We start from the raw sequence: 13,973 nt of genomic DNA, 5'->3' as shown, positions 1-13,973 counted from the left end.
AGGGATGGAAAGATAGTAGAATGAAACAGTATTACCCTATGTATGTGTTATGATTACATAAATGGTGTGAATCTACATTGTATACAACCACAGAAATGAAAAGTTGTACCCCATTTGTGTACAGTGAATCAAAATGCAGTCTGTAAAAATAAAAAAGATTTTAATTTAAAAAAAAAGTTATTTTAGTTTGGAACTTAACAAACATGAAGCTTGTCAGTATGTGCATACTGAATGCACATACACAATATGCCAAAGATATTCATCAAATTAGTATACACTGGGGCTTCACTAAAGAATTGGTAAAAGTTCCAAGTCTGGATGTTTTAGTTCAATCTAGATAATATTTGCTCAACTTAATTCTACATCAGTTCTTAATCATCTTGTATGTTTTATGAGGATCTGTCCCTTTACCATTTATCTACTCATACCAAACCCTTTCTGGCATGAGGGCTAAAGCAATAACTGATGAAGATTCCAAGTCTCTCTTTGCAGCTATATTTATATACTCTAGCAAGTGCTAGAGTCTACTTGGTATAGAATTTTGCTGTACAGAAATTTAAAGCCATCCACTCAGCCTGCGTATATTTTGTGAAATTGCTAACAGCAGTTGTTTTTAAATGTTTACTCTCTTGACTTAGTATAAGACAGTAGATTTAGGTGAATGACATTTTCTAAAAAATCTTAACCACTGCAAACTACATAAGGATATAAACTATGTACTTTTTAATCCAACTAGGCTGCAACCTCCTGGAGCTTTTCTGTTTAAGTATTTGTTAGTGTCTTAGGTGCGTACTGGTATTCTGTATATGATCCTATTTGTTAAAAAAAAAAAAAAGTTCTTGCACTCATCTCCAAAAAGACTTGGTTTTATGATCCTTTTTAATCCCCTTTTCCTGTTTTTTAGAGGAACGTTTTTACTGAGATTTTCTGATACAAAAATTCACTCATGTATTCATAATTATTTGGGCAGAAAAACTGAATCTGAGAACCACCCCAACCACCACGTACTTTTGACAGAATGGACTATGAGATTTTTATGTCTTCTCAAAAGATACTTTCAAATTCTGGGGCCTTCTGTTTGATGTTAAAATGTGCTTCTAGTCATTTGAGCTTAAAATTACAGGAAGGGCTGCTTGGACAGACCACCCAGGCTGGTTCAAAGAAGTACACTAAGACAGGTGCTCTTCTAATAGAGGTTGTCTTTTCAAACAAGTTTACTGAGTGAACAGGTTTTTTTCTGACCCTGAAATGTTTGGCTCACCCTCCCTTTTTTTCCCTCATCAGAATGTAGTTTCTTTGTGGAAGTTTCTTGGGAGAGGTTTGCAAGCATAAGATTATACAGATGGACATTCCATTTACCGGTAATGAGTTTCTTTAACATAGAGCACAGAGGGCATTCATTGTAGGACATACTCCCAGATCATGTGCCATTTACTTTTTTTTATGTATGTTTATAACTCACTAATAGTTTACCAGAGATTTGAGACAAGAAGTAAGAATCCTATTGAATAAAATGGAAAAATAGAAATTAAAAATAAAGGCCTTAAAAATATAGATCAAAACAATATGAAAATAGGATACCATTATAGGACTTTGATGTTCTACACATCATTCTGAATGTAATACTCCCATATATATTTTTAAAAAGCCTTTGGGGATCTACAATTTTATATGTTAACTTCGTCATAAAGCTGCAGTGACCAAAACAATGTGATATTGGCACACAGATAGTTATGAATTAGACTAGGAAACCAGAGAATATATTCTGCATGTAGTTATGATAAAGGTGGCATTTCAACCAGTGAATAAAGGACAGATAACTCAGTCCTATCATTGGTGGGAAAATAAATTGAGTTTATGAACTCATTACATACCAGAATAAACTCAAAATGAATTAAGTGACATAAAATCATAAAATTATCACAGTAATGATTTTTAAAAATACAAATGAATAATTATTTCATCTCATTGTGAGAAAGAACTTTTAAAGCATAAAAATAAGGCAGAAAAAAGTAAACCACAAAGAAAAGTCTTTGGACTATATAAAATTATTCAGCTTCCATGTATTAAAAACACCTTAAAATAGCCTAAGCAAAATGAAGGACTGGAAGAAAATACTAACATGTATTAACCCTCTGTTACATTTATAATGAGAGAATCTAATAAACCATTTTAAAAGATGAAAATCTTCAATAAAAGTGTAAAAATGGAGAAACAGAACAAAAATATAAGCATAAATATCATCTGTATTTTGAAAAAAATAAACTTAATCTCTCCTTTATATCTTATTCCTAAAACAAGTTTATGTTATATATTTAAATGTAATATCCATAAAAGTATGAAAATTAAATTTAAAGGAATATTTTTATAATCTCAAAGCAGAAAGGCCCATCTAAGTCTGACAGAAAATCCAGCTGTCCTGAAGGAAATTTTGGCAGATTTCATTGAGTAAAAATTTTTAAAGAACTAAAAAATTTAGATAGCAATAAACTAAAAAAAGTTATTAGCACCGTATGAAGGAATACTTAACATCTGTAAATCAATAAGAAAAACACAAACATCCCAATAGGAAAATGTGTAAAAGGCACACAATAATAATTTAGGAAAATATAAATAGACATAATAAACACTTTTTTAAAACCCTTTAATGATACTACTAGTAAAAGGAATGAAACCTTTAAAAATACCATTTGTATTTAGCTATCAAATTGGTAAAGTTTTGTTTTAATGAAGTTATCCAGTGTTGATGAAAACATGGGAAAAAAATCTTTCTGGAAGTAAAAATGGACTTAAATTTTCCTTTTATTCTGGAGGGCGGTTTGAATGTAGCAGAACCTGCAGAAAGCCTTCAAAATGTTCAATTCTATTAGGCTCAGTGGCGAACGCCTGTAATCCCAGCAACCCAGGAGGCTGAGGCAGGAGGATTGCAAGTTCAAAGCCAGCCTCAGCAATTTAGCAAGGCCCTAAGCAACTTAGCAAGACCCTGTCTCAAAATAAAATATAAAAAGGGCTGGGGATGTGGCTCAGTGGTTAAATGCCACCACTAGGTTCAATCCCTGGTACCAAAAAAAAAGTTAAATTCTTTTGACCCATATTTCCATTACTGGAAATTTATCCTACAAATCAGGCAGAATGGTACAAAATGATTTATTTACCAGCCTTTGCAGACATGGGTTGTGCTGTTAAGCTTCCCAGCTCTCATCCTGTGTTCGCAAAGTTTCCAAGTGTACAAGATGCCTCCCCAACTCTACTCCCTGAGAATGCCAGGGTGTAGCTTCCCGATCTTCATTGTATCGAGGATGCAGGCACGTGACCCCGTCTTTACAACCCAGCATTTACACTCCAGGGTTTTACTCTGAAGCTAATGAAGTAAAGAAGTAAAGACATCCCAAACTCTAGAAATTTAAGAGTTTGAGGCAGCTGTGTTTAGCATACAAAGTCAGTGTCCATTCAGGCTGTGTGGCATATAGGGCCCAGTGGTTTGTTGTTATTTATTTTAGTTTGTTTGTTTGTTTTTGTTTTAATAGACCAGTTCTGTAGTTTGTGATTTGGGTATTAGACCTGCGAGTGTAGCACCTGTGCCTGAGCTTTCCAAATTTTATGATATATTCACTAGCCTGTCATTTAATTGCCTTTCTGCTTACATCAACTGGAGCTTTTTCCCCTTGTGGATTGCAACTAAGACCTCAGACTTAAAAAGCATGATTTATAATATTGAAAGTTGGAGACAACAATAATAAGAGATTGTTGAACTAAAATTTTATGTCCATAGAATGAGGCGCTATTCAGTGTTTGAAAAATATTTCTCAATTTAAATATTCTAATAAGAAAAAGAATTTAGAATAATACATTAGGTATTAGAAAATTGTTCCAAGACTTCTAGATCGAAAAAAAAATTTCAAACTGATCCACTGGGGGTGCTGTTCTCTTGGAGACCAACACAGGTTAGGAAGAAAATAACCCTATAACTATTTCAAACCCATGAAACCACATAATGGATACCTGAAGCTGTAGTCAGAGACTAGGAAATTAAATCAGTAGCACAAGTTATCCCACTGGTTCTTTTCTCCACCTCCTCCTCCTCTTCTCCCTTCTCCCTGCCCTGGGTGCCCTGCCCACCCCGAGTGCTGGGACTGAACCCAGGGGCGCTTTACAACTGAGATTCTTATTTTTATTATTTTATTTTGAGACAGGATCTCGCTAAGTTGCCAAGCCTGGCATCAAACTTGTGACCCTCCTGCCCCAGCCTCCCAAGTTGCTGGAATTACAGGCATGTACCACCACGCCCAGCCTGCCCCCTGGTTCTTGATACCCAGAAAGCTGGAAAATGTACCCTAGAGTGCTACTGCAGAAAACCTCACACTTTCAAACCTTGCTTGATAGCAACAAAGGCCAAGAGCCAAAGGAAAATATCCTTGATTTGCTTTCAACATCCAAATATTGAAGGGTAATTTTGTATACGGAGGAATAAAAAACTTGCACATATTTAGACTATTTCTGGAAGAATATGTAAACCAGTAACCATGGGGACTTCTAAGACTAGGGAACATGGGTAAGACAGATGCTTTTCATTATACACACCCACACGCGCTCACAGACACATTTTGTTTTGTTTTTTGTTTAGTTTTGTTTCATGTTATACTGTGGTTGTCCTCACCTTTTCAGAAGTCACCAAGTTAAATTCTAGTTGAATCTTAGCTCAGTAGTTGGCAATATATTCCAAGGGAACACACCCTCAGGCCTCACGAAAACCTTTCAAGGCTTTCTAAAAGGAAGAAGCAGGGACGAGCCCTGGGTTCCCTATTTTTGCTTCAACCAGAGCAACTCTGATTTTATCTCTTTCATGGTTCAATCATCTGAATAAGATTTTCTTCAAGGAAATAATTTTGCCGTTCTTTTTAAAAATTGAAAATTAGTGTTATAGAAGAATATTAATTGTCACAGAGAACTGTTCAGTTTCTATATATTAAATGTGTATTGAATATAGGTATGTGTGTATGTATACATATATATATGAATAAGAAAAGACTAGACATACAAACACCAGATTTTCTCCCAATAGTGTTTTAGTATATCTATGTGCTTCTCTTTCCCAAAATTATTAGAATTATTTTTATAATTATAAGTACATGTTATTTTTTAAATTAAAAAGAAAAATACTCTTGAAAATTTAGGCATGTTGTTAAATAAATAAAATGATGCTGATTTAATTTTGTGAAGGATTTGCTAGATAGAGCCTCCAAACAATGTTTCATAAATATTTTACATGTGAGCCAAAGTTTTTCTGTTTAATCCTGTGAAAGATTGGATAAACTGACTGAGACTCTTCTTGGCTTCCAGTAGTTTGGAGTTCTTTCACTGTTTTTGCCTGTATAACGAAATTTGGGAAACATTGTGCTTTATAGCATCCTTTAATTTGATTCAGTTTATTAACATTTCATTTGTACTTATTCTTAAGAATAATAAAACAGTAACTCTAGTAAGATTAACAGCCCAAATAAGCATGACTCTTAACCATGTGCCAGACACTGTCCTAAGTACTTTACCCAGAACATACATGAGAAAATGGATGCTAAGGTTAAATTAGAAACTTGCAAAAATCTTGAATGGTAGAACTGGGGATCGTAACCTATATGCATCTTATTCTTGTATTTCTACTATTAACCAGTATACTTTACAGTAATCAATTTTCAATTATGTGAAGCAAGATATGACCATATCAAACATGATTCTAAATACTACAGGGACTTATTTCATCTCTCTTCTACTAGAGTATCTACTTGATATATTTATATAAACGTGGAATATAATGCTCACTCGGGTTAAAGAACATAAAGCAGTGGTTTTCTAACTTGAACATGCATGAGAATTACCTACACAACTTATTAAAATGCAGATTGCTCTCAGCAACTTATCAAGACCCCAAGCAACTTGGTGAGATTTTGTCTCAAAATAAAAAATAAAATAGACTGGAGATGGGACTCAATCGTTAAGCACCTGTGGGTTCAATCCCCAGTACCAAAAAGAAAAAGAAAAAAATGCAAATTGCTAGACACACTCCCAGAGTTTCTGTTTACTAGGTCTGAAGTGCAGCATGAGAGTTTGCATTTCTTACAAGTTCCTTGATAATATTAATGCTGCTGATCCATGGATCACACTTTAGAGGATTGGTTGTAAGGATCTAAATCAAAATATTTATGTGACTTAAGCAAGATATTTACTCAGCCGGACCAGAATAAACATTGATCACTCAGGCAATGCAAGCTTTCAGTCACAGTCTTCAAAATACCCAGGAGAGAGCCAGCCATGACCATTGAGTGTGTTGCTTTAAGTTTCTTTGAATGATGGGATGTGTTTTTTTAATCCCATAGAGAAAAACATTTTCTTTGATCATTTTGACCTTAAACTCTTGGGCCCATGACCAGTTTGTACTCTATAGGAAGGATGTCCTTTTCTGCCCAGGCACTCTTGTGTCCAAGTCCATATAGCTCCAGGGAAGGTATTGCCTCACAAGGAAAGCCTCCAGTTTCTCCTCAGGGCCTTGTGCTTCAGAGGCAAGCACTCTACCAGCTGAGCTATTATAATCTGCCCTTTATCCCAGACCATCAGCTCTAATAACAGTCCCTTTTCTGGATATTAATTAATTAATTTATTTATTTATTTATTTATGTGGTGCTGAGGATTGAATCTGGTGCCTCACACATGCTAGGCAAGTGCTCTACCATTGAGCTACACCCCCATCCCTCTTTTTCTGGATATTATTTGAAGAACCAAAGTTCCTAGTTGATATCTAGTCTTAGGTTATTAAGAAATTATCAGATAGACTAATAGACATGTTTCCACTGTCTACAGCTTCAACCAGTAGAAATAAATACTGGGCTGTGGAGGAAAATTAGATGTTTTTATATCTAGCTGGTGAGCTTCATGTCTTACAGTATTTGGCTTTTGTTTTTAGAGTAACTTCCATCCTGTGCCTGTTCCTTTGGCAATTCATTTTATGTATTTTAAATTGTTTGGAGAAGAGCTTCTCACGTTTTACAAATGCTGTTTTTCTCCTTCTGTTAGGTCTCTCTGCAATGCAATCAATGTTTACAACCTCACCTGCAAAAACTGTTCAGAAAACTGCACCGATGTTCTGTTTAGTAACAAGATTACCTTCTTAATGGACCTCCTGATACACCAGTTGATGGTATGTAATATTATTGCTTTGAGTTAGAAGCAGTTAAGGTCTGAGAAACATTCCCTGTGCAGAGAACTAAAAGAATTCAGTTTATTTACTCTCTAGATTGGAAGTGGGGGAGAGTGAAGATGATTAGGAAGGTAAAATAGGGACTAACAGAGAAACCCCTTAATTTAAGAAAATGTGTATTGGAATCTCATAAGTTCTAATATTGAATGGATGATAGATGTGTGACACTTGCGAAGAACACAAATTGACATGGTTAGACTTGGCTTTGGAACCTGGTGGACCCAGTGCCAAATCTCTGAAGCCACAGGAATGAGTTCTGTGGAAGGAAGAAAGCTGAGAAAACCTCAAAACTTTTCACCATCTTAGTTAAAGGGTCAGTTTGAAAAGGACTGTTTGATGGTCATTTAATTTTTTTTTAATTTGAAAAACTCTTCTGTTAGGAGAAAACCTGCTATACTTTTAAAATAGGAATAAGCAGCCAATTGTAACCTTAAATTTTACTTCAGCTCACAGATGTTGAAAAAGGTAAACTCAGTGAAATATCCAAAAGTTTAGGTTTGTCATTCGCAATCTCCTGACTAGAACCCTGAAGCCAGAAGTCACCTGGTGAGGTTTCTGAGCCCCTAAGGTACTGGCACAAAATCCCTCTCAAGCTGCAAGATTACAACACAGGACATTTCTTTTTCAGAACTGACTTATTTTACTCAGCACAGAGTTCTAATAGCTCTTCCTTACACTATACCTTTTGCTGCCTTTCTCCCTCCATTTAGTGAATTCTTACACATTTTGCAGATCCTAACAGGCATAATGGCACCTTCTTCATGAAATCCTCACAAATCTGATTCTTTCCCAGTTCCATGATAAGAATATTTCTTATGTGATTCTAGACATTATATCTCTCACAGAATTGATTGCATTGAATTGTCACTATTTACTTGTCCATTTCCCCCACTGGCCATAAAATTGATGAGGACAGCAGGTACCTAATCGCTCTGAGATCCTAATACAGGACCTGGCACTTAGGTTTAGCACATCATTGAATGAATGTATGAGAGAATAATTTAATCCCTAAATATCACAAACTGAAAATCAGAAAGGTAATCATGATGCCCTTACAGGCAGGCATACTGACAATGAGAGAGAATGACAGTGTAGGTAAATAAACCAAGACAGAACTATTACATAAACAGCAACTACTGTTTATAGTGATGTCAGTGAAGCATCTAGCAAAGGCTAAATAAATTATATATGGTTTTATTTACAAAAGTCATTAAAATATGGATGAGACATTTTAGCAAAAAATTCTTCAGAAATGGTTGAAAGACAACACAGACAAAGTTTAGCATTTGTTGTTTAGCCTGACATCTCAGGTATTTTGATAAATATAGACCCCTTTAGTTTTCAAAGCAGCCTTATAAAGTCATTATTAATCTATTTCACAGATTAGGAAACTTGAATCACCAAGAGGTTGACTTTCCCAAGGCTGCAAGATGTTAGTCACAAAGCCAAGGGTCAATTATAGGTCTCTCAAGGCCAAATTGAGGACAGTAACTGACCAATATTTTCCAAAATGTCCATATCCTGAAAGACAAGAAAAAAAGTGAGGAACTAGGGCTGGGGATGTAGCTCAGTGGTAGAATGCTTGCCTGGCATGCAAAAAACAAACAAACAAAAAAAAGTGAAATTGTCACTGCATGGAAAAGATGTAATGTGTGATTCTGGACCAGATAAATGACAGTAGTAGGAAATTAAAGTAAGAATAGTTAATTTTATTGGCTCAATTTTAATTTTTTTCCTTAATTACACTATGATTTTACAGGAGGTTAGTAGGGGCTTTTGGGTGAAGGGAACTTTCTACTCTGTTTATAACCTATTTGGTGATTTTAAATGATTTCAAAATAAGAATGAAAGCCTAAAATCTAAACCCCACATTCTCCCACTATTCCATGCTGATATCATCTGGAATAAACTTGCTCTTTGAAACGTATTCTCTGTTGGTAATAGAAGAAGAGACATTACTCTGAACAGAGCAGGTAACTAAAGAAAATGGCTTTTGAAATGTGAAAGAATGAGCAAGATGACTTGCAGAAAGAATCTTACATCCTGGCTGTTCACTCTTTTTTAGTAGAAACAAAACAAAACACTACTTTTATTGAAAGAAATCATGCCTCCAAATTCCAGTTCCAGAGAAGCATAGGCTATGATCCCATCCTTCCAAGAAATCCCTGCATAGGAGTATGAACAGACATATAAGTGACATACTATTCTAGTTCAAGCTACTATACCAAAATACCATAAACTGGGTAGCTTAGATGTAATAGAAATTGAGTTCTCATAGTTCTAAAGCTGGAAGTCCAAGATCAGGGTTCCAGCATGGTCAGGTTCTCGTGTGGGTCCTCTTCTGAGTGTCAGGCTGATGACTTCTTATTGTGTCCTCACATGGTGAGCAGAGTGACCTAGCTCTTTTTATAAGGGTACTAATCCCATTCATGAAGGCTCCACCCTTATGACCTAATGTTTTAGATAGCTTTTCCATCTCTGTGACCAAAACATCTGACAAGAAAACTGTAGAGGAGGAAAAGTTTACTTTGACTCACAGTTTGAGAGATTCTGTCCACAGTCAACCAACTTCATAGCTCTAGGCCCAAGGTGAGTCAGAACATCATAGCAGAAGGATATGGTAGAGGGAAACAGCACAGGACATTACAACATGGAAGGAAGCAGCGAGAGAGAGAGCTCCACTTACTAGGTACAAAATATAAACCCCAAAGGCACAATCCCAGTGACCTGTCTCCTCCAGTTATACCCCACCTGCCTGCATTTACCACTATATCAATGGTAATCCACTAATTGGGTTACAACTCTTTTAATCTAGTTGTTTGATCTTTGAACATTCTTGCATGTGTCATACATGAGCTTTTGAGAGACATCTCAGATCTAAACCATAACACCTAATTATCCCCCTCAAGACCCTACCTCCACATATCACATTGGGAATTAAATTTCAACATTGGAGTTGGGAAGACATGCAGACATTCAGTCCAGAACACATAGTAAATAGTGTGATGATAACCTGAACAGAGTGGTAGGAACACAAAGGAAGATGTTCATCACAAAGGAGGTACAGTTGAGCCAGTTCTTACCTCTCATAATAGCTACCTTTTATTAAGTACCAACCATGTGCCAGGAGCTTCAAAGTACCTTGACTATGTCCTTCTTCATTAAATGCCCTAGTTTCTTTGAATAACATTCCCTCTTTGGTGACATCAAGACTTCTTAACACCCAAAAAAGCTTTTAATCTCTCAACCAATGGATTTCACCACATTCAGTTTGTTCTGCTATATGAATTTTGCTTGGTTAGGAACTGGAATCCAGGGTCATTTGTTTACAAACACATTTTATCCCCCCTTCCCTTATATGTGACAATCCTTGGTTTTTTCTTCTAGTCTTTTTATTCTGTAACTGTTGCTGTGACTGGGTTTGTGGCAGTAAGCAACAAATGATGTGTTTTCTGGTTTAGGTGACTGGTGATGGTGATTTTTATGTTTCTGGAAATCATTTGAATGCATTTCCATTTTCCTTACTATGTGAATTCAGTGTGCATATAACTGAATTATGGACTACTAACTTGTTCATACCCTTTAAATAGAAGGTAAGAAAAGTCATAAACACAGTTTTCAGAAGGAAAAGGAAAAAAAAAAAAAGAGGCTAATTAATTGTGACCTGGTAGAATTTATAAAATACTTGATTACCAAGTACTTCAGCCTTTCTGGTTCTTTGGCAAATCCAGATGCTTTAGAAGACATCTTTTTCCAATCTAGCTTCTTGGAGTTTGTTTTAGCACTCTTATATTTCATTTCAGTTACCTTTTTCAAAGTACTGTTCACATACCACAGTTACAGACATAAAGTAATACAGTTCCTTCACTCTAGAAGCCCACAGTTAAGACGGAAAGAAATTACATACATAAATATCAAAGACAAACCATGAGAAGTTCTATGATGTCGTCAGAACCACAGAGTAGCTCAGGAAACATAGTTGAGTTTCTAGCATATAATACATGCCTGCTAAAGGTTTGATGAATTAATTCTACTTTGAGGATTTAGAGGACTTGGGGGAGAAACTGGATTTGATTATGCCTTGAATGTAAATAGAACTTTTACAATTCTGGGTTTATTATTTTCATAAAATATAAGTCAGCACTTGTAACATTATAAAAGTATATGCTTTTTCTGGCAGTGTAAATGCAGATTTTGAATTTTTAGGATAAACTCTCAGGGAATTTATTTGGAGCCCTGCAAACCCAGGGTCATTTAGACAGGTTTCCCCCAGGAGTGGAAGATAACACCAACAAATTATCTTCCATGAAACATAAAGCTTTAAAATACATTAAACGCAATTTCTTCCTTCATTCATTAAGAGATTATTAAGCATCTTTTCTGAACGTAGATCATTTCAGTGGGCCTGTAGCCTCAAGATGTCCCCTTAAGGAGATAAGACATACACATTGGATGACAATAAAAAGACCAGTGAAACAAGCAAAATAGTAAAATGGGAAGTCACAACCCTCATTCCCCCATAAAGACATTGATTTAACAAGAATATACTGGCCAGTATATCTTTATGAGGACTCCAGAAACCAGTTAAGAGTTGCAGTAACCCAGGCAAACTCAAAGCCAAGAACAGCCACATTGAAAAAGGTAAGAAGAGCTGTTTCACGTTACCCATGATCACCCCTCCTCGGTTTATACCCAAAGGACTTAAAGTCAACATACTACAGTGATACAATCAGTGTTTATAGCAGCTCAATTCACAATAGCTAAACTATGAAACCAACCTAGATGCCCTTCAACAGGTGAATGGATAAAGAAAATGTGGTGCGTCTGTGTGTGTGTGTGTGTGTGTGTGTATGAGGTGGAATATTACTCAGTTTTAAAGAAGAATGAAAATTCTGGCATTTACTGGTAAATGGATGGAGTTAGAGAATATTATGTTAAGTAAAATAAACCAAACCCAAAAAAACAAAGGCCAAATGTTTTCTCTGATATGTGGATGCTAATTCTCAATAAGCATGGGGGGAGGATAGGGAGGAATAGTTACTTTATATTAGGTAGAGGGGAGTGAAGAGAGGGGAAGGGGTATGGGGGAAGGAATGATAGTAGAGTGAAACAGACATTATTACCTCATGTACATGTATGACTACATGACCAATGTGATCCTGCAATATGTATAATCAGAAAAATGAGAGATTACACTCCATTTATGTATGATCTGTCAAAATGTATAAATGCATTCTACTGTCATGCACAACTAATTAGAACAAATAAAATGAAAAAATTATAAATTAAAAAGATGCATGTACAGGGCTGGGAATATAGATCAGTGGTAGAGCACTGACGTAGAAATATACACCAAATCACATAATAAAGTTGTCAAAAATAAAAACCAGAATGTTGAAAGCAGCAAAATCATAATAAAGTACAAGGGAATATGCATGGTACTAATTTCTCAGCAGAAACCCAGCCAGAAGGGAATGGAATGATGTATTCAAAATTCTGATCAACTGATTTTGGTTGATTCTGGTCAGCCAAGGATACACAATGGGGGAAGGATAATTTTCAACCAGTAATGTTGGAAAAACTGGGTATCTACATGCAATGCAATTAAATTGGACCCTTATTTTATAGCATACCCAAAAAGATCAACTCAAAACATTAAATTGGGAGCTGGGGTTGTGACTCAGTGGTAGAGTGCTTGCCTAACATGTGTGAGGCACTGGGTTCTAGTCTCAGCACTGCATATAAATAAATGAATAAAATAAAAGGTCCATCAGCAACTTCAAAAATTTTTTTAATTTAAAAAAATTATTTAACATAGGACTTAAAACTATAAAAATTTTAAGTGAAAGCAAGAAAAAGCCTTCATAACATTGATCTTGGCAATGATTTCTTAGATCTGAAAACCAAAGCACAGATGACAAAAGCAAAAATAGATAAATGGGGCTACTTTAAACTGAAAATCTTCTACATAGCAAAGAAAACAATCAACAGAGTGAAAATATGACCCATAGAATAGAAGAAAATATTTGCAAACTATATGTCTGATAAGTAGTGCTGTAGTCTTAATGTTTGTGACTTACCAAAATTTCTGTGTTGAAACTTAATCGCCAGTGTGTTCTACATTAGAAAGTGGGGCCTTTGGGAGGTGATTAGATCATGATGGTGGAGCAATCCTAAGTAGAATTAGTGCCCTTATAGAAGAGACCCCAGAAAGCTGCCTTGCCCCTCCACCATATGAGGACACAGCCAAAAGGTTGACCTTTGGTGGTGTGCACCTACTTGCTGGTGGGCCCTCACCAGATACTGAATGTATTGGCACCTCAATCTTGGACTTTTCAGCCTCCTAAATGGCAAGAATTGAGTATCTGTTGATTACAAGTTACCCAGTTTATGGTGTTTTTCTGTAGCAATTCAAAGAGTATAAGGAATTAATATCCAAAATATATAAGGAACTACTAAGTACCAAAATATACCTAAATGATTCCATTAAATATAGGACTCGAATAGACATTTCTCCAAAGGCAATGAACAAATGGACAACTGGTATATTAAAAGATAATAAAAATCACTAATCATCAGTGAAATGCAAATCAAAATCATAATAAAGTTATCACTTCACATCCATTAGAATGGCCATTATTTTTTTAAAAAATCAATAGTAAACGTTGGGGTGAGGATGTGGCAAAATTATTACCTTCTGCCAGGACTGGTGGCACATGCCTGT

General features: G+C 35.6%; 1 protein-coding gene across 1 annotated transcript in view; it reads left to right on the top strand.

Annotated features, from left to right (window-relative positions):
• Scaper (S-phase cyclin A associated protein in the ER) overlaps positions 1 to 13,973 on the top strand; it is a 484,560-nt gene that overhangs the window by 386,181 nt on the left and 84,406 nt on the right. The window contains 1 exon segment of the mRNA XM_047539576.1: positions 7,066 to 7,189. Coding sequence (XP_047395532.1) covers positions 7,066 to 7,189 — 124 coding nt within the window.

The sequence above is a fragment of the Sciurus carolinensis genome, chromosome 2, assembly GCF_902686445.1.
Source record: "Sciurus carolinensis chromosome 2, mSciCar1.2, whole genome shotgun sequence".
In the NCBI taxonomy this organism is placed as follows: domain Eukaryota; kingdom Metazoa; phylum Chordata; class Mammalia; order Rodentia; family Sciuridae; genus Sciurus; species Sciurus carolinensis.
This window is presented reverse-complemented; position numbering and strand designations above follow the sequence as displayed.